The sequence below is a fragment of the Neolamprologus multifasciatus genome, chromosome 12, assembly GCF_963576455.1.
Source record: "Neolamprologus multifasciatus chromosome 12, fNeoMul1.2, whole genome shotgun sequence".
NCBI classification, from domain to species: Eukaryota; Metazoa; Chordata; class Actinopteri; order Cichliformes; family Cichlidae; genus Neolamprologus; species Neolamprologus multifasciatus.
The window spans coordinates 12,327,478-12,349,180 of NC_140450.1; the positions used below are offsets into that span (position 1 = coordinate 12,327,478).

At 39.3% G+C, this 21,703-nt stretch overlaps 1 protein-coding gene across 4 annotated transcripts; it reads right to left on the reverse strand.

Moving 5' to 3' along the window:
- Nucleotides 1-860: 860 nt before the first annotated feature.
- Nucleotides 861-17,236, reverse strand: lifra (LIF receptor subunit alpha a). Of its 4 annotated transcripts, XM_085180213.1 has the most exons (19): nucleotides 17,068-17,236; nucleotides 10,078-10,204; nucleotides 9,120-9,339; nucleotides 8,816-8,952; nucleotides 8,353-8,506; nucleotides 7,860-8,138; nucleotides 7,582-7,711; nucleotides 6,592-6,734; nucleotides 6,310-6,458; nucleotides 6,001-6,154; nucleotides 5,686-5,750; nucleotides 5,179-5,410; nucleotides 4,759-4,944; nucleotides 3,716-3,817; nucleotides 3,414-3,560; nucleotides 3,086-3,235; nucleotides 2,813-2,906; nucleotides 2,585-2,651; nucleotides 861-2,438 (listed from the first exon to the last, which is right to left on the reverse strand). In XM_085180213.1, the coding sequence occupies exons 3-19, from the start codon at nucleotides 9,226-9,228 to the stop codon at nucleotides 1,749-1,751; spliced, it is 2,988 nt and encodes a 995-aa protein (XP_085036339.1). In that variant the 5' UTR covers nucleotides 9,229-9,339; nucleotides 10,078-10,204; nucleotides 17,068-17,236; the 3' UTR covers nucleotides 861-1,748. The 4 variants fall into 4 exon arrangements, with proteins under 4 accessions (XP_085036339.1, XP_085036341.1, XP_085036338.1 ...); XM_085180215.1 differs by lacking the exon at nucleotides 10,078-10,204 and having other exon boundaries at nucleotides 8,816-8,943; XM_085180212.1 differs by lacking the exon at nucleotides 10,078-10,204.
- Nucleotides 17,237-21,703: the final 4,467 nt, after the last annotated feature.

Consider the following 21,703-nt stretch of genomic DNA (forward strand, 5'->3'; position numbering starts at 1 on the left):
TGCCTGCCTGTTATCAGTTTGTCTGTGAAGACAGAGTTAAAGTTTGTTTACGTCATGATTCATGTCACAGTAGGTTTGCTTAAAGCTTGTTGGCTGGAGGCACTGAGAAACAACAGACCACATCTGCCGTGCGGGCAAGCCCTGGCCTGACTCTAAAAGAAGAAAAGAAAACAATACATCTTGCTTATTGTGTCAAATTATAAGCTTTCTATACTCATTTGTATTCAATGAGCATTTCTAGTCATTATCTATCATTTCTCTCCTTTGGTCCCTTTATCTAACCATAGAATTTTTAAAGGCGGCATATATATATATATATATATATATATATATATATTATTATTATTATAAAACATTTGTTTAAATGTACTGCAGACCAAAAGACAGTAAACACATAAACACAGCCTACCAAACTGATATCAAGTTCTTGTGCAGAACTCCCTAAAGAAACCAGAGAAATCTTCGCAATCCACACCGACACACCGAGAAGCCACAGCACTCACTAAAACTGATGACAAATGATATCTCCTATACATTAAACTAAAGTGTGGGTGGGATCCAGATACTGAAATACAGTGCACTTCAATCAATTCTGAATCACATTAGCGTAAGACATTGTTAACAGCAACATTTAGGAGTAATAAGGCAATGTGTGAAATTTGATGGTGCAAATCACCGGAAGCGTTGAATTTTGGAAACTTTGATTACCCATCCAACTAACTCGCATCAGTTAAAAATGTATAATATCAATCATCATCTCGGAGGATAATACAAGTATCAGCCTGACCGTGAAATCCGTTTCGTGGCAAAAAAAAACAAATAAAAAAATAAAAATAAACTCTACTGGTAATGAAGGCAAAACAGAAGGCAAGAAAACATTACATATTAGTGTGTTTGTTCATTATAATACATCACTTTGTATTCATGTTTTTAGCTTATAACAGTGTATATCCGATGGGTTTATCACCCATATATTTCCAGACCATAACACAAAGCACCACACCCACATCTGTGTAAACTAAAGATGATTCTCATCAATAAGTGCATAGTTCCACTGATATCTCCCTGTTTCAACAGTTATTTGTGAACTGTAAATCACACGTGAGAGGACTTGAGCTTCAGTCCTGTAGCTGTCTCAAAGCAGGTAAGATTAAACCAATGGTGGAACAGCAGAAGACATGAACAATTAAAACTGCTCCTTTCCTAAAGGTATTTATAAAGTATTTTCAGGTGCCATTATAAAGTTTGAAGCTGTGTTGCATTCAGTTTTTCTCTGTAGTGTAGTAAAGCTTACATCACCAAAAGAAAGAAAGGAAGAAAGAAAGGTAAGCACACTAAACACAGGAAATGCCATTTGGAAATGCCCATCACACAAAGTCACAGATCAGACACTGGGTCTCCAGAGGGTGCATATATAGTATGGTAGAAAGAGGTATGAATAAATCATTTGAGGAGTTTTGCTGCCATGATAGAAATGTTTTGATTTATAAATATACAGATTTATATTCATAATCCAAGGACGAGAAAATAACAAGACACATTTCTACGTGTTTGGCATAAACGTCAGAAAATGACTTATTAACTGTTGCTGTCGAAATGCAACAATCATGTAGTGCTACATCAGAAGGGATACTTAGCTAGACTATGTGGCTTAGCCTTGCGATACATGACACTGGTAACAGTAATGATGAAAATAGTTTCACATTAAACCCCCTGACCTGGCGACTAGTACTGAGAGAGAGATGATCTCATGGTTTTGTTGATGACAGCAGGTTTGTGAGCCAGGATGCTGCTGAAGACGACAGCTGTCGTTTCTCCCCTGTATTCTCCTCTCCATCCGGGAGAAGGAATTGAGTGGAAGCAACAGAGGTAGGGGATCCCAGTGAAGGTGCCAGGCTGCCCATTTCTGCAGCATCCACAGGGGAGTCCAACTGCCAGGAGCCCTGAGGCTTGTAGCCCCCAGAACAGGCAGCCTGTGGCTCTAGGAAAGACTCGGGTGAAGGCAGGCCCATGTCATCACTTGGGGCTCTAGGTTGCATCTGAGGTCGATAGCCTCCTCCTCCATAGCTGACCGATCGATCAAGCTGGGGTTGGTGGCACTCGGAAGAACCCTGTGGATCCAGCTGGAGGACCAAAGAAGACCCTGAGGTCTGGATCCCTGTGTATGTCACATCGGTGTGAGCTGAACTCATAGACGATATAGAAGAAGCAGACGAGTCTGGGAAACGTGGCCTTATGGGACGTTCATCTACCATTTGGTTATAGTAGCGTAATGACGTTGGTTCATCTGTGTCAACTGACTCATCTCCTATTCCCTGCCCTGCATCATCCTCATCTTCCTCAGGAATGGCGACAAGCATTTCTTTAATACAATCATACTCAGGTGTTTCTACAACACACACCATGCTGTGGGGAGATGGCTTCACGTCCAACGGACCCTGAAAGAGACAAAGAGTCAGTTAGATATTGTTTCACAAGACAGCATAAAAAATAACACATAAAAAACAGGGAATGAGCTTTTGTAATCACAAAGGAAGCACAAGGAAGTTTCTAAGGATCATACTGGATTAAGCTAATACTGTACCCGTGTCCTGGGCCAATCACTGGGAAGCTTGGGCTCTGGAATATCTGGATAGAATGCCTTCTTTACCCTGGTAGGAGCAGAATTTTAATTTTAACATTTAGAATATCAAGTGCCTGAATAATAATAAAAAAGATGCTCTGCATTGCTGCCTTGAATTATAAAATTATCTCTTGCATACATGCAAACAAGAGAGAAAGACTAGCAAAAATAGCAGCACAACAGTCTTACCACTTCCTTTTCTTGTAGCAAGTGAAAGTGACGATGGCCAGTAATAAAGTTACAAGCCCCAAAGAAGTCAAGATCTCCAAGATGAGCCAATCAGCTGTCAGGATAGGACAATGAGAGTATTAGAAATGCTACACTACCAATTTACCTACATCTAAGTACAAATTACGCTATCTATCGATACATACATACACACATATATGCATGCATCATACATGGGAATCTTTAATAATGCTGACAGACTGACATAATAAATAAAACTAGATATTTACGTACTGTAGGGCTCTATTGTTACAGTGGCAGTGGTGCCTGTGTTCTCCCCTGCTGCAGTGTAGGCCTTGACAGTAAATTTAAAGGTCCCCTTAGTGAAGCCCTTTGCGAAATCCTTTGCTGTGTAGCTCATCGTTTCTGGATCAGACACATTCTCTGTTCAAAGGGTAATGAACGAGTAAGGAGAGAAAAGAAGAAGAAAAGTATTAACCAGAAGCAAAATGCACACACTGTGATGAACTGCAAAATCATAATTATTCATGATCTTTGTCCTTTTAAAGTATTGTACTGTAACAGTTTTATTGGTTAAACAGGAGGAGAATCATAAATATACCTAGTAGTTTGAACTGGTAACCAGTGCTGTTGTAAATATTGTAGCCCAGGAGGAAGCCTCTTCTGTTCACCAGTGGAATCTCTTTCCAGGTGAGAAGAATATCAGCGTTCTGCTGACTGGCTGACAGAGTCAAAGCAACAGAAGGGACTGTGGAAACCACAAAAGGTGGGAAAAGGTTGGAGGAGCATGGCGAGAAGGAGAAAAGTTGTCCATGAATAAAACACATAGTGCCACTGTTTTTGTTTATTTGCTTGTTTGTTTGTTTTTAAAGGTAAGCTTTCAGTGTGCAGCGGTATCCCTACCCAGCTCCTGCGTGTATCCCTGCCAGCGCTTCAACAGTTCCCTGGCATCTGAGGAGCAGCTGTACAAGGACAAGTTGTATCTCACACCTGGCTGGAACGTATCTGATGACAGAGAAACAGATTATTGTGTGTTATGCAACACAATTTAAAATTCGACAGCCCCTTTCAGTAGAGTTATTTGAGGTAACTGAGGTTGTTGTAAGCTGAAAATCTTTTTAATATCTTAAACCGCTTTCTGACGCGTACTCTCTCCTGTTAATCTGAATGTGACCTCTCCATATCAGAATGCACGCTCTGACCACTTTTCCATAAACCTCGAGCCAAGCACATTTTATGCAAATATTTTTAGCACAAGAGTGACTACTTGCAGTCACAAGACTGCAAGTGCACGGGTGTCCCTCCAACATCTTAAGTTTCCCAGCTCGTTAAAACATATCAGTGTTTTGGAGAATGTCTAAACAAACCTTTGCCACGAGATACATGCTTTCAGTCACAGTACCAGTGACAGGTCAGATTAGCAAGTTAACAATTCATCACATAGTTGCAGCTTCCTGAATCCATCAGTAACAAAGTTTGAGAGTTGTGTATCTAGCACAAGAGCAGTAACTTTAACAAATTATCCTGCAAGAGACACGGAGACGAGATTGATTGCAAGCAAACACTTGATGTGTAATTCACTTCAATCAGGTGAGCAATTACATACAGTTAGATTTTAATAATTGCAACACATAATACTGTAGTAATACTGTAGTAACACTGTAGTAATACTGTCAGTAATTTTGCCTCCTTCTATCAATGCTGTTGGCTGTTTTGAATGGAGCTATGAGGAACATTAGAATAAAAATGGCTCATCTCTGAAAACTAGAAGACAGCAATATTATCTATTCCGTGTCTGAAAAGACCTGAAATTACTATACACAGTCAAGAATAATACTAACAGAAAGACAACAAAGTTTGTACCAACAATCAAAACACATACAGCGCAGTGCTAAAATCCACTGAAATCAATGCTCTGTTTTCACAGGCTGACAGTTGTTGCATACCTGACTCAATGGAAACATTAGTGGTTCCAGCAGGCAATTTAATCCACTCTACAGGGCAGTCTTGTGGGCAGAAGGCATCAAGCCACTCTACCACATATCCACAGGTGGCATTGGCATTGTTTTCCCAGAACAGGGGAAAACCTTGGTCAGTATAAACAATCCTGGGCGCAGCAAGGGGTTCCACACCTGGAAAGTCGAAAACAAGCTTAGCAATGTAGAAGCCACATCTATTCACTGTTTCTACACAACAGACTGCTACTTTAGGGTTTCAACAATGACACATGTTATACGAGTGAAAGCAGATGCTTAAACACCAGAAAGTTCTCCTTAGAAGCTCCCAGCAATGTCACATTAGGTCAAGTGTGCTGTTGAAATATAAGATAAACATCTCACACACACTCTCCCTCCACTTTCACATACTTGTCAAATGTACTCTTGCAGGTGGAGAAGATCCCGCATCATTCCTCGCAGTGACTTTTGCTACGACGCTGCCGTTATTGCTGAAGAAAGCGATTTCTGTGAGGTTGACTGGCATGGACCAATTATTCGGTGGCAAGGTTACAGCAGGCGCAAGTGCTCGATTTTCTTCAGGGCTCCAAAGAAAAACTTCATACTGTGTCAGTTTACCGTGGCTCTGTCTTCGTGTTAGAGGCTAAAAGAGATCAGGAAAGAAATTATATTAAATCGCTTTCTTCTTATTGGGGTTCATTTCATGGTACGTTAAACAGTGACCTGTGTCAAAGTGGTAAAACGAAACAGGATAACGAATGAAAATGCACATGTTACTTGTCTGTGCATTATAGCTGTAGTCAACATGATGAATCTGTGCTCTCCACAATTATACATGCATAAAGCAAATTGTCTAAAATGACCATGTAAATCTAAAACAGCTCAAGTCAAAGATGAAAAAAAAAAAAAACACATTACCTTCCAAACAACCTTCCCAGTGTTATCTGTGTTCAACCATATCCAAGCATCTGGGGTATCGGGAACTGAGAAAAGTCAAAAACATACAAATGTTATGTTACATTTCAGAGACTCTAGTCCTATAGAAATAAGGACTTCAAATTTCCAGTATTTAGCAACAAATTTACTTCCTAGATTTCCTTAAAGTTGAATTAATTCAGGCAGACACCCAACAATTAATCACTAAAAAATTACTGATTGATAAAATTAGGAAATAATAACCACTTGCATCCCTAATTCTGCCAAAATAAGCAATACCGCAAATAAATAATTTACCATAGGTTTTAGTTTTGAAGGAAGACACTTTGCTCCAGTTTCCCCACTTCCAGAAATTCTGCTGGGCACCGCAGCGGACTTTAACACTGTAGTGCTCATCAGGATACAGGTCCGACAGAAACACAGACCTCAGACCCATGCCAGAGAAAACACGCTGGAAACAGACATTCGATTTTATAAGCACGAATGAGAGAACATCCTACATGACCTCGCATTTCTTGAGGGCAATGTGGTAGGAAGCAGTCCTAGAAGAATCAAAGTGATGATGTCTGACATATTGCACAACATACACAAGCGCAGACTTCTCACCTTTATTAGTTTTTCATCCTCTGTTGCGGTGATCTCAACCTGGCAGACAAGTGCCAAGGAAGAATAACTGTCGTACTTCCAATGCCACGACAAAGAGGCATTCCAGGCATCGGCAACGACGCTCAGCAGATCTGGCGCCACTGGACACACTGAGGAGGAAGAGTGATTCAACAACATCAGAAAAGGAAAAAAATATTTTCTATATTTTTGATTTCTATATGTCTTTTTTTTACCAGAAGAGTATGTGCAGTGATGGTGAGAAGCTAAGGTTGAGCCACCTACCTCTGTGACTGAGTTCAGCAGTGTCCGTGAGGCTGTACTGACCGAGAAGATTCTTAGCTACCAGTGTCCAGTTACCCTCCCATGTGTCTAAAGTACAGGTTGCTTCTTTCTGTCCCACATCTTTGTTGACCTCACTGCAGTCCCTAAGAAAGAAATATTAGATTTGCTGTAAGTATAGCAACTCACAATAAAATGTAATCACTTCAAATTGTCTTTCTAACATATAGAAGAGGCACAGGATGAAAAACATTTTGGCCAGCGTTCAAGCTATTCCTGTAAAAGGCTTGGAAGTGTGCCAATCTGCTATCAAATGGACTCACAGAGGCAAGTGGCCTCTTTGCCTAAGTGTTTTATATTTCTCGTCTTCCTCTCTCGGCTACTTTTTTTTCCATACCAAAAAAAAAGGATTTTTAGAGAAAGGCAGAGGAACTGTCATAAATAATATAAACACATTGTTCAAATACAAACTAAGTGTGACCCGATGATGGCTAAAAGCAAAGTCTTGGACATAAAAGCTGAAAGGGCTTTCACATCTCACTTTGTAAAACAATCTTCTGTTTTCTTTCCATCCTGGGTTCATAGCATTTTTAGCTGGAAGAAAACTGCTGGCACGGTACTGTGGAGAGCATCATCGCAGCTCTTCACTGAAAAAGGTCATGCTAGTTGATGAGCAGCACACGTGTACATTTTATATATGTTATTCTTGCCTGAGGAGAGAGGTTTAAGGCACTGCAGTTGGACCCTTTTGCTTCTGTGACCTACTGGACAAATCATTTTTTTAAGACTGGTGCAGCTTTTGTGCTGACACTGGATAAAAAGCTTTAGGTGGCAAAAAAGAAACATCCAACATGCGGTTTGGACAGGTTTGGACGGATGTAGGATTGTTTGAAAAATAAAGTAAGGTCCATGTATTCTAGAACCTGCAGATGTTTTCTGTGAATGAGTGATTGTACAGTTCTACTGTTCCCTTTTGTGAGTGAGACTGCGTACCTGTTGTTCACAAAGTAGCGAGTTCCTCGTTTACTGCCATACAAGTGAGTGTCTCGTCCTTTACCCCACTGGCACACAGCTGATCTTAAGTCATGAGTCTCACATTTAAAATCAATGGGCAGTGGTGGATCTGGTGATGTGGGCAAAAAAAATAAAAAATCCCAGTCACATTTTTAGAGTCGTAAATATTAAAAGATATAAATGAATGTATTTTTCTGCCATGCCCAAAACATTAACCCAGATTAGATCTAAACATATTTCAAACGTGTTTATCTTACATCCAACAAACACAACTGCTCCATACAGTTTTTCCCTGTCTTCTGGCAAACAAAGCATGTTGCTCCCTGACTGGCGAGAGGCCACCAGATTAAATACTGTAGTGGAATAGGTCCGCCTGCTCAGTCGTGTCACGCTCGTGGTGTTCCCGTCGTACTTTATCTTATCCAAGACCATCCCTTCATCCATAATGCAACAGAAGGTGATGTTGGCCCCCACAGGTAAAACTTTGTCCTGGGGAAATACCTTAACTCTCTGCTCACTATTGGGGTGATCATTTCCTGAAATAGAAAACAGATCGAGAGAGAATAAAAAAATTGAGCTAAGAGAGTAGTAAGGTGTAAAAAGACACGGATATGCACAAGGCAAATATTTTAGGAGGTATACATTTTAAAAGAATGGGGCCTTAATGAGAACATGCCAACAGGATACTAACTGGGTACTTAGGTTTTAACTAATTACTGATGGTCTATAATATACATCCGTGCCACTGACCCTGAAGTGTCTCAGTCTGACTCCATTCACTTGTAGTGTGCCCATCTCTTGAGCGGATTTTGACTGACAGGGAGGTACACTCCAGGGGGTTAACTGAAGTCCACGTCCACTGGTGCAGACCACTCACCTTATTCACTGTCGGAGAGACTGTCTCCTACAGAACATACACCGAATACACACTTAAAACAAGTAACTGGTGAAATATTGCGACCGTCATAGAGAAGAAATCACCTACTTAGTGCACACAAAACCTAAAGTTTACGTAAAATCAAAGCAATCACTACAGGAAAATATGCAGCACAAGATAATGATTCCCTTTTGAAAAAAAAATACTATACAAATACCAAAGATGATTTTCAAAACAATGTTACCAGTACAGCAAATCTTCCTACACTCACAATTTACTACAATTGCTTTAAAATGCCATAACAAAACAAGTTCATAGAAAATGAAGTGCTCTTACATAGAAGACAGTTTCACTGAATTCAGTTCTTAGAATGATGAGGTCAAAGGTCGTCGCGCCTCCTCCCAACCAGGATATGGAGAGTTCCTGTGTGCCCCAGTTAGGAGACAGCGTCACCCGCTGAGGTACTGTAAGGCCTGGGGGGGAAAAAAAAAATCACATCAGGGTTTAGTGATTATAGGACACAGTTTAACTCCAAATGGCTTCTTAGAATTAAAGAAACCTTCAACATTAGATGAATTCAGCAGAGCAGAATAACTGATTTATTAAAGTTAAGGTTTCCTTCACGTGTTTCAGTTCTTACCAGTATCTGCATGAGTGTGTGAAGTGGAAAACCCCAGGACAATCCACAGGAGCCAGACAAAGCCACTGCTAATAAGCTTTGAGGTGGGAGTGAGACTTAAGTGAACCATTTTTATCTACTGGCCAAGCGTCCGCTTACAGATCCTGATGAAGTGATGGTCCTCTTCACTACACTACCGTGTTAAAACATCCTGAGAGGCAAAACCTATACAGAGGAAGGCCTGTGGAAAAACCCAGAAGGACAGAGTTCAAAACAACGATAAATGTATCATGTATCATGTTAAAACATAGATATTATTTAAAAAAAGAAAATAACAGCCTGGCTGTGAAAAAAAAATAATGCTAATGACCGGGAGTTACTTGGGGACACTGTGAAGCTGTCCGGGTTGAAGTCATGTAAACATAATGTTTTTTCCATGAAAATATTCTGGCACGCACAGTGTTTTTAAGAAATGTGCTTTAGGTTTGTTTCTGTCACTGCTGGGTTCACTGGGGACCAATGTGTTGAACTGACTTCAATTTTTGCAATACCTCACTGCAAGCTGCCATTCTTATGTTACTTCTTGCCAAAGCCAGATGTACAACTGCCAAGAAAAGTCAACTGTAAGGAGAAAAAAAAAAACCCAAAAACTTCGCCGTGGCAGCTGTTTAAGCACACACATCACACACACACTGGTTATGAAAATCCTCCTGTTCCTGATATTCGGGTTATCCTGTACTTGTTCTCCTCTTAAAGGTCCTAGTTTTTTATTTTTTCTAAGCCGTTTTGGAGGGTTTTGATTTAACACTGCTCCTATCAACCGGACTTATGAACAATCAGAAAGATACAGGCAAACTGGATACAAAGACAACTGTGGCACCAGCATTGCAGGTTCTTTTGGCTGCTGGACGTATCTGCATGTTTGATTTGGCACAGACTTTACGCCTGACGCCCTTCCTGACACAAACCTCCCACTTACCCAGGCTTGGAACCGGCACTACCAGTACACTAGCTTTGGACGCCCCAAGGCTGACTCTGTGTCTCCTCCCGGTTTCGAAATGAGGCTCTTTTGCACACGTTATCCACAGCACCATACAGCCCCACAGCTGTGGGTCAGACAAGACAAGAACATGTATGCCATGCAGCTGGAACTTTTTGTGCATTTAACAGGTGCTCTACATAAAATCTTGCATTGCTTGACCCTACAGATTAAAGCCATTGACTAAAATCATTGTGCAATATAAAAGATTGATGTAGCTATGGCAACATTACCAGTTAGTCCTGTCTTGAGGCTTTGAGCTGAGCTTTGTGGGCATTACGACTGAGCCACTGTGGGCCAATGTGTGCTCACACAAAGTGAGTTATGAATCAGAAAGCAGGTCCACCCTGAAGTACGCCCTGCTTTATCCCCTTTTTTATTCTAACAACTTAATAAATGATCTTTAGGTAGTATTAAATAAAACTTTAAACTACGGGCTGAGACTATAACACCACTGGGGAGGTATTTACTGAGATCATGGATAAAATGAGCCAACAGGTCATTTTTCCATTCATCTCTATACAAACAGACAGACCTCCAACCTATGTCCAACTTTTATATACAGTCTATGATAGACGAGCACATTTAACTATTCCTACCAGGACTTTTGAAAGTAATGTAAGCTGAGTAGACACACTTGCATGTTAAGGCAGCTGGCAGCAGTGTAGATCGAGCTGAAGATAACTTGTACAACCACGCAGAGCTACGTTTTCTAGGGAAATATCAACCCAACCATTTATTTTCACTAAATGGAATGTCAGAGTGTATTCAATTCTAGTGTCAACAAAACTCCTTCCACAGGTACTGCAAGTCAAAAACCTGTACCACCTCGGCCTGCTCACCGTCTGTTTGGCTGCCCTCTAAAACCACACAAATTGTTCACAGCTGTTATGGTAAACCACAGCTGCACTCAAATACTCTGCAACTTTTTAGGATTTTGAATTCTACTTTTTGATTTTGATTTTTTATTTTTGTTAAATTGTGTAATACATTACATTTCAGTTTGACCCCTGACCTCCCTGTAACTTACAGGACTTCACTGTTGCCACCTTAGCAGCTTTGTTAACAGATCTGGCCAGCGTTCCTAGTCCCTATTGAAAAATTGACAGCAGTGCTGTCATCAAGAGTGATGTTCACATCCCCATTGCACTCTACCAGGCTCAGAGCAGACACAGGCCTGCGCTGCAGAGTACGACACATTCTGCTGCTTCTGAATTTGTCTGTGAGTGACGATTTTCTTTTTCTCAGCTAATCAGACATGAATCTTTCCACCCACTGACCAAAGCTTATTGTAGATTGCTATCAAATATGCAAGTACATAAATTGGTATTCTAGATAGCTCTACAGCAAACAGCTTATTCATTCTGCTAGATAAAACTGCCAGCTTGTCTGGCAGAAGCAGCTTAAGAAGAATGAGACAGGCATTTATCATTTCACAACATGTGAAAACAAAAATATTTTTTGTACCCCCTTTAAAATATGATTAAATACATAAAAAACCTGCAAACATAAACTTTAAGTTGTGACTCATGTATGATGTACATTGGGTGCCTGTTTTTCTTCTTAAAGTTAGATAATTTAACACAAAATGTGTTGCAGTGCACAGGGACGGAATAATCGAGTCTTAACCCTGATGAACCTGCATGTGGTTGTATACGCATATAAATCTCAGTTCTTGTGTGTTGAACCATCACTGACATTTGCAGTTCATCTGGTTTCCCTCGAGACAGGCTGGGGCAGGCCTCAAACATCTCTCTAGCTTGACAAAAATACGCCTCTGAAAAACAACCAAGCCCTTTGCAGCAATAACGTGACATGTTTCAAATAGATGAGCAAACAATTCCTGCCAAAACCTTAAGCCCTGTTGCCAAATAAGTGATCCTATCAGTACTCCATAGTGACATTGAGTATGACCGTGCAGCATCATGCTGATATATTTTTAGATGGCTGTTTCATTAATTCATGACGTGGCCCACTGCAAACTTTGCAAATACAACAAGAGTACGAGAGCTACTGGATTGCATAACTCGTTTGTGTCAAGGACAGATGCAAAATAAGATAAGAAAAAGATTCTATTTATCCTGGCAGAGGGAATAAATTAGAACACATTTATAATCTGTTTCAAATCTTGAAAGCTTTGTGTTTGTTTCTTAACACTACAGTTCTTTGTTAAAGCTGTAGGCTATGGCAGTCATTAACTGGAACATCAATCTACACAGTAGACCAGCAGTCAGTGGATTTTAAACATCAGTTTTTTTCTTTTGAGTTACAGATATCTTCATGTTTGTTTGTTGGCTGTGATTTAGACATGACACGGGAATAAATAAACCTCACGGTCATCAATCTAGCTCTTTCTACATGCATAGCAATTGCATTTTCCTTTCTAAGCAGCTGCTTCTTCTGCATTCAAAAAGCACACTAAACCCAGCAGTATTCATGCGATTTATTGAATGGGACTTTCTGCAGAGCTGGCTATAGCAGTTCAAAAATCTTCTGTTTTGTTCCTGCCATTAATGTGCACTTCACATGAAATTCAGAGGAACTGCTCAATATAAATACAGCTGAGTGGAGTCAGTCTATTACACATTTTTGTGCTTGCACCAAAACAACAGTTTTATTCCAAGTTTTGTGGTTTCCCACATGAGAGGGCATTCTCCTTTCTTTGAGGACTATTTTTCCAAATTTTCACACCACGTTGAAATGTTTTACAAGCCCTAGCACAATTCTTTGAGCCTCAGGGTACAAGACAAAAACAACAACAATTTATTTTTTTTAAACCGGCTGCACTGATGGGAAGTGGGGGAAGTGGGGGAATTGGGGGGGGGGTGTCTGTACATTCTGGGAAATCTCATCCAAGACACTGATAGCTAAAAATGCACATCAGCACACAAATCAATACCTCTCTGCTGAGCTCTGGCTCTTGTCTTTGGAGCAGTGATGAATGTGACCACAAACAACAAAAACCACACGGATGTTGTTACTTAAAAACTAAGCCTAAACCTCATCTGTATGCCTGCAGTAACCCTATTTTAGAAAAGTGCAGACTCACCTCAAAGACAACACTGTGACTTCAAGCTTGCCACCTCTTTCCACACCACAGTTTGCTCCCGGCTGTATATGCAGCTGTGTAAAGAGGCTCTGAAAAGCCATGAAGATTGACCAGGTATACTCCCACGCAAAATACCACAGGCAGGACTGACTGTCAAATGAAGCTACCATTTCTAAGAAGTACAGGAGAGATGTCATTACCAGTTACTGGTAACTGGCATGTCCATGGCAAGAATCAGTACATCTATGTATACATGAGAGCCCATCTGGGAATTTACATGCGGCGTCTGACAAGCTGTAGATTGTAACTGATCTGTGATTATAGTAAATGACAAATGTTTGTCCACAGAGACCTATTAAAACGTGGCGATTACTAACTGATACTACTAACTGTAGTGGCCTTGATAGGTCAAAAGCACTGCAACGTACCGAAACACACAAAAAAAGAAAAGTGCTGCAAAAGCAAGCAAAACAGAACTGATTAAAACACAACAGAAAGAGAAAAAACATAGAAAAGCTCATAAAAAGCCTCACAAAACACAAAGGAAGTGTTTTTGGGGAGATAAGCTAACAGTCATAGCAAACATGGATCTACAGTATTATATGAACCATGCAATTAAAACACAAATTAACTTGCATCATTTTCTCCCTCACAGCCCAAAACATGCTTCTGCTAATTCTGCTCATTTCCATTCTTTTTTTGTGTATTTTGCAGCATTTTTCTAAGTTGCAGTGTGTTTGATCTTTCAGGGCCACCATAACTGACTCTTTTAACTCTAGTGTCAAACTAAAACACAAGAACTGAGAAAAGTATGAAGAAAAACTGTTATTGTTATGTGATTCTTATTGATGCTACAATCAAGGCCAGAAGACAAAATAAAACTGAACAAAAACTGAAAACTAAACTGAAAAAGAAGACAGAGACAGAATTACCTGTGCTTGGACAGAAACACCTCAAAATATTACAAAAATCTTATTGTCTATATACATAAATATTATGATGAATTACACTTTAATCTGCCTCAGGCGATGGGAGATACTTTGTGGTTGTGTGGTTTCTGCCCTTGTTCATTTGCACAAATGACCTTACAAATACAGATTGGAAAGAGCAATGAGGCCCTGTGACTGATAGTATTATCTTTAGCCAAATGTGGAGGCAATCTTTGTGCGTGTTCCAGCCTACAGTCAGCAGAGCTGTCATTGCTTTTTAATACAGCAGGACCAAAGAAATGAACAATCAGTGAAACACAAGCCATTGTATTTGAGCCTGCGCCTCTATCCACACCACCACACTGTGCAGCTGTGTAAAGCCACGTTTAGGGGAAAGCCATGGAAAATATCCAAGTGTACTTCCATACACCATGCAGGACTGGCTGCTGATGTGATGCAACTATCTCTCCAACATGTCGTACGTCAAATTGTTAAAATGTCAATTAATATTCAAACACCCATTTCCATTTCACAAGTCACAAATAATACAAACTGTTACTGACAGACGCAAAGTTGGCTGCTTGTTTTCTCCCAAGGTTTTGTATGTATGTGTCCTGGCTAGTGAACTTGTCCTTTGCCCAGGGGAGTTAATAATTAAACCTTTTTTTTATTTCATATGACACAAAGTAAGAATAAGATTATTATAGTTACAAGTTTCCAGATTCCAACAATATTTTTCCCCACACCAACAGAACATGAGAAATGCTTTTCACAGTAAGAGTAACAGTTAATCTGTCTCCTGTAAATGTACCAAAAGACATCCTGACGTTTAAAGATCATATAAAGGGATCGTTGTTCCCACTAGAACTGAGACCAGGACGAAAATAAAAATGAATGAGAGCCAAAGCCAAAATTACACCAAACCACCACTGCTTTAAGCTAAAAAGCAACTACTCAAGCAAAACATTACAAAAAGCTTAGAAAAATACCACACCTACCTAAATAGATGTAACTTTGTTTGATAAACCTTTTATATGCTGTAATGTTTTGTCAATAAGCATTTTGCCCCAGGTAGCGGACTATGTTGCATGAGCTCATCATTTTTATGTCTGCTCATATGTACATACAGATGCATACTATTTGAACAAAAGGCAATCAAAACCTTTGATAAGATTTTCCTTTGCCGAATCCAGGGAAACAGTTGTCTGCCTGTTCTCAGCCTACGCTCAGCAAAGCTGCCATTACTCTGTCATACAGTGACCACTGTGACCAAAGAAGTAAGCACTGAGTGGCTCTATGTAGCTGAGGTGACATTTTGAAACACGAGCTAAAGCTTCAGCTACTTATGTCCGACCTTTAAATGGGAAGAGGGGAAGACCGGATGCTTGTTAGAGAATAAGTGGAAAACAGGGAAAGTTACCAAATGAGTGTCCGTGTGAAATGTCGGTGCTCTGACCTCAGTGGAAAGAAGACATTGTGTGTGTATGTGTGTGTATGTGTGTGTGTGTGTGTGTGTGTGTGTGTGTGTGTGTGTGTGTGTGTAGCTTTTGGATGTCAACCACAAGGCATTTCCTTCCTTCCCTATTCCCTGTAGTTCTTTATGGATGAAATGCTAATCTAAAAAAACAACTGGAAGTGAGTACAGCTCACTTCATATAATTTGTTTTTACGTTATTGCTTCCTAGCTTCTGACTTAAGCCAAATAAACACACACTGACTACAGTTTAAATCAAGCAAGCCAAAAAGAGAACTATGCAAACTAGCAGTAGGTTAGCTTCTAGCGGAAACAACCAAGTGACCATTTGCAAAGCAAACAAACCAACAGGGGACCTATTGTCCTCCCAGTTAGGGGTAGGTGAAACATATTTTTCCAGATCGTTATGTTGTCTGCTGCTTGTGTGTCCCATGTTGAGTCATAAAACTACTAGACTACATGATGCAATAATGTATCTATTTTTATTAAATCCATCAGAATTTAATAAAAGTAACGTACGGAGAGGATACAGCAGATAACTCTTATTACTACCACTGAAAAGATGAAGAAGTTAAAAATAACAGGGTGACAGCTTTCTGTTAGGTTTGAACAAATAGATATAAATAAATAAAATGCAACAAGGGATCATTTGGCTCACTTGTCATGTGCAGATACTTTAACACTTAAGAAGGATCGCCTGCTGATTCACTGGCACCTTAACTGTGCGCTGCCTGTATCCCTGATTTTAGGGGTCACAAATGGTATGAACTGTTGCCTGTAATATTAAGAGACACAAGATAGTCTCTTAATAGTCTGTTTTTTTTTTATCTGTTCACAGTTTAGTTTCAAAATGAACATGGACCTGTTTTATACCAAGAGACACAAGATAGAGGCGGCAAATACCCAATCCATACTGCAACACACTGACTACCTGATTAAGAAACTGACCTCTCAATCTGTAAACCATAATCCCATAATTACAAAATATACATTATCACCATACACAGTTCAAATTTGTGGGTCCCAAATACACAGCAAAACATTCAAAAGCTGTAACCGTCATCCATTTATTCGTTTTTAAACTATTATGTGAATTTGTGGCTGATTCAGTTTAACAGACCAGCCCAACTGCACCATCACAGGACGGACAGTTTGCATCATTAGCATTAGCAAGTGAGAAGCATGGGAAATACCGCAACAGCAAACGCATCTTTAAAAACGCACACACTGTAATTATATGTAACTACACGGTAACTAAATATGAACTGTTTTTCATTTTCCCTTGACTTCTTAACAATAGTTTTAATGATAATAACAGCGGATAAAGTCAGCCGACAGTCATTGTAAAGTCACTTAGAAGCCACCCACCACACACACGCAGACAGGCCACCGATATTTGGAAAACACTGTTAGCTGGAGTAGCTGCCCTAAACGAACTCGCTAGCAGGACGTCCGAACACAAATAACAGCGAAATTACCTCTGATGCGACGAGAACTGGTTTTCGTTGATGTTTCGGATATATATTCAATTAATCCTGCTCCTGAATGACGTGATAAATAATTAAAGAGCCACGATATCTTCTCGATCCAGCCCCTGTCCCTGCCGTGCTGTTGGACCGTGCCCAGTGACTCCCGAGTGGGTTGGGATTACTGGAATACAGCGAACCGCGAGTAGACAGGGACAGACGTCTGGACTAGCCAATAGGATTCCTGTAACCTGCAGTTCACACAGGGAGAGGGCGTTGTCGTGCCGCGTTCAGGACACACAGGACAAACCTGAGAAAACAATTACTCTATGATAGTACAAAAAATACCAAAAATAATTTTAAAAAAATTGAATTGAATTGATTTATTGTTTATTTATTTTCACTTTGTGCGTGTGTCATGTAGTTCCAAAGACATCCATATAACACTTTTTAAACATTTTGTGATGTGTGTTGTGAACTGATGAAAATGTTTTTGTTGTTGTTGTTTAATACAAAATCAAAAGCCCAACCCTTTTGGGCGTTTTATGTCTTTTAAGTAAAAAAAATGAAGAATAGAGAGAAAAAGCATATAAAACCAGATTAAACACAAGAAATATAACCCCCAAAAAACTGAGTTTTTTTTTTTTTTAAATGTACATTTTTTAAGCATTTCTTTTATTTTTCCACAAATTTCAGTCATTTGAAATAATAGGCTAAATGTTGTACTAAAACAAAATTCTTCCACTTATTGTTTCATTCTCTTTGCTTTAGTTATCTGTTAGATTGGACCAGAGCTTAGTCCAAATAGACTGATTGAACATAGTTTAGAAAAAGGAGACCTTTAGACCTGCGAGGTCAAACAATTCATACTGGATGTCAGGACAAGGTATGAAGCCCAGGAGCTCTCTGTAGAAAACTGTGACAGAGCTCTCAGAAGCATAAGGGATGGATAAAGAATGAGAATCCTTTCAGGGATCGTGATGGTAGTATCATGGCATGGGCACGCTTCTCAGCACCAGAGACTGGTTAAAAATGAGGAAGCCAGATGCAATCCTTAAAGAAAGTCTTTCCGCCAGAAAACAAATGACCTTTGATTTTTGTGATTGTTAAACTTGACAAAGGTAACCCGAAAGCATACAACCAACAAAACATGGAATTAGTGCTGGCAAAAGTCTAAGATTCGCCCTGCGTGACCCACAGAAAAAAGAAAATCATAAATCCCATTCAAACAATTCAAAAGCAAAAGCAAAACTGTAACGAAATCCAAATGCATTCTAGAAAGTTCTAAAGTGAGAGACTGAAGACTATTGTAAAGTAGTTTTAATTTTCAATACAAAAAAGGAAAAAAGAAAATCTTTGTTATATTGTTCTGTGCAGACTGATGGACAGAAATGCTGATTTTATCCATTTATCATCACACAAAGTGTAATAATAAATGTGTATTTTAAGGCAGTGGTATAGAAATTAGAGATGGCACGATACCACTTTTTTATGTCCAATACCGATACCGATATCATAAATTTGGATATCTGCCGATACCGATATGAATCCGATATAGTGTGTTTTTTGATCAATAAAAGTTTTTTTTTAATATCTTGCTGCATTTTGTATAAGTTTATACTCAAGTTTAAATAAATAACAACACTAAAGCTATTCTGTTATACCTGTATGTAAAAAATACACTGCGCCCAAAATATTTCATAGTTCAGCAAAACTGATCAATCTAATAAACTTAAACCTGCTCCATCCTCCCTATTCTGGTATTTTAAAGAGTACTTAGCAGAAATATTAAGCAACCTAACTAATAGGGTTGCAAACTCCCAGCAAAAAAAAAATAGGGAACCACCCTCTTTCTCATGATGCTTAATCGATGTAATCAAATTTAATTTGATGCAGGGGGAAAATGCACAAAAATAAATTATTTTTCAAGAATAATTAAATAGATTCAACATCTTTCTTCAACAGAATTGCAGACTGCACAGATGGTATCTTCCCAAAGGAAAAAGTACTATAGCTTACTAGGGTATATTAGACTTAACAGTTACTATATACAGTAATGGACTTCTATATATTTTACATCAGATTAAAACTTTGGGTGTAAGAGTCAGATAATTATTTATTAAAAGCTAGACATTTTAAATGAGAATAAGAAAGAAAAGTATGTCTTTGTGCCCCCTTTTCCCTGTTCATGCCCTATCGGGCCCCCTGGCTAAACTTTGCTAGATCCGTCCCTGCACAGTTACCAGCCGTCAGCTGCGTAGAAAAAGATCCTGGTGTAGAAAGTAATATTAAATAAATTCTAACAACAGCTTATCAAGCTTAATAGTGCTGCTGTTGTTCAGCCGCTGGTTTCCTCTTTCTGGTGAGAAGTGGGCTAAAAACTAAGAAGAGAGACAGACTCGCGACAGAAAAGCCGATCAGCTGATCGTTAAGCAGTTTCTCGATTGAAGTAGCAGCAGGAGAGAGAGAGAGAGAGGGGCAGTCCCGCCATATATCTGTTGTTAAGCTTAACGTGGGAACGCTTTACAGACATTCAGAGATGAACTTACACGCTTGCTTTACTTCTCTCTGGGAAAACGTCGGAGATGAAATGCTGGTTTGCTATTGAGGCTACAGCCGCTCTATCACGTGACGCATACTGCTGCGACGTGCTACGGTTATGAGCCGAGTTACGCCATGTAGCAAGTTTTGTGAGGTGCTTTTTTATATTTAATGGATCGGATTACATTTTTTATTTCTCGCCGATATCCGATCCAGTAATTTGGGTCAGTATCGGACCGATACCGATACGTAATATCGGATCGGTCCATCTCTAATAGAAATATTAGGAATTATTAAGAATGTAGAAAAACAATCTCTTCAGTCTGTTCTCTACAAAAACCTGGAAAATAATGTCAAGATCTTGGCGCTGTGGGTGGCACACCACTTTGGGGGTTTTTTCTTTTGCAGTCTTCTCACAATCGATGAAGTTCAGGGAAACCTCTGCTGCCAAAGTCATTATGACTACCAGATGTTTAATGATGTTGATATGTGTACATTACTGTAAAAGGGAGTTAAATTTGCCAAAAGCAGGAAAATGTTTATCTCCTGGTTATTGTTTTTGGCAACCTTGGGTGTGGTTCTCGAAATTCCAAGTCTGGAGTTTGTAGAAAAAAGTGTTTATTCTGTTGACTGCTTTTAATGTGAATATAGAGTGTTTACTGTAAATTCTTCTCCATCTCCTGTTTCTCCAGCTTCTGTGGATGATGAATCACTGGCACTTCTAATTCATTTACAACTTAGCTTTATCTGCTTACACCAGTTAGAAAACCACAAATGGATGTTGTTTGGAAAAATGCCACACCATTTTAAATGCTTAAGTATTCAGCCTCTCCCCTCTAAGTAGACGTTCTTTCCATCCCTCACTCGCTCTTCCCCTTTGTCTGATTTCAGTGCTAGTTTCAGGTGTGTCAGTTGGTTGCCATGGTATCGTCTTACATTGCTGCAAGTTCATATACTTGTTTTCAATGCCACCATGACAGCAGATTAAAGGATCTACTACGGTAATCAATAAGACTAGTTCATCTGACCGTCCTGTTAAATTTTTTGACCTGGCTGACCTCTGCCTCTGAGCCACTCCACCTCTTGGTGACTGCATTTTCTCGAGGCCACTTTGAGCCATCTGTGGCTCTGCCTTTCTTGCCTTTCACTCCTTACTTCCCCTGTTGGTTCAACCTGGTAATACCAAGGCACACAGCTCTTTTTCTCTGTTGTGTGTACACATTTAGCTTCATCTTATGCTTAAAAATTCTCTGTGTGGGTGTGTTTGTTAAAATTGTTTAAACTATAAAAAAAAAACAAAAAAAAAAAAACTTAAAACAGAATATATATGGGAAACTATATTTCAACAAGTCTCTTTCATCATTAGAGGACCTTTCATGCTTACAGAAGGTTGCCTATAGACTTCCAAACAATACACTTAACTCAGTTGCAAGCATTCAACCTAGAGTTTAGAAAGATAAAATCATTACTTTCACTAAATACATTTTAAATCAATCTTTTTCAATCGTATATATATATATATATATATATATATATATATATATATATATATATATATATATATATATATGGATGGTGTATATATGGATGGTGTATATATGGTGTATGTGGGATGAAAAAGAAAGACGGAAAGATAGTGCTGGAAACCTTTAGAACCCTCACACTCAAAGCACAAAGAAAACAGAATCAGTAGTACTGTGTGAAAAATGCAGATATGCATGTCCTATTCTGTGTTTTTTTAGCAAGGGTAGCATTGTTTTGTGAATGAGTTCTACGGCCCACTGGTTTTTATGCAGTCGGTGATGTCTGTGAGTGAGAGTTTGTACCTTTTGTTCACATAGTTGTGAGTTCCTCATGTCATACCATACAAGTGAGTGTCAGTCCACTGGCACTCAGCTGAGGTAAAGCCATGAGGATCACACTTAAAATAAGTGGGTAGGGGTTTGATCTGGGGATGAGGACCAGTAAAATCTTAATCATATTCAAGACATAAGTAGCCTAAATATTAAAAGATATTATTAATTGAAATATTTGAAAGAAAAAGCTCTGAAATAATCTAGAGTGAGCATCAACAGGAACTCGGCACACTCCACAATATTTGATTACC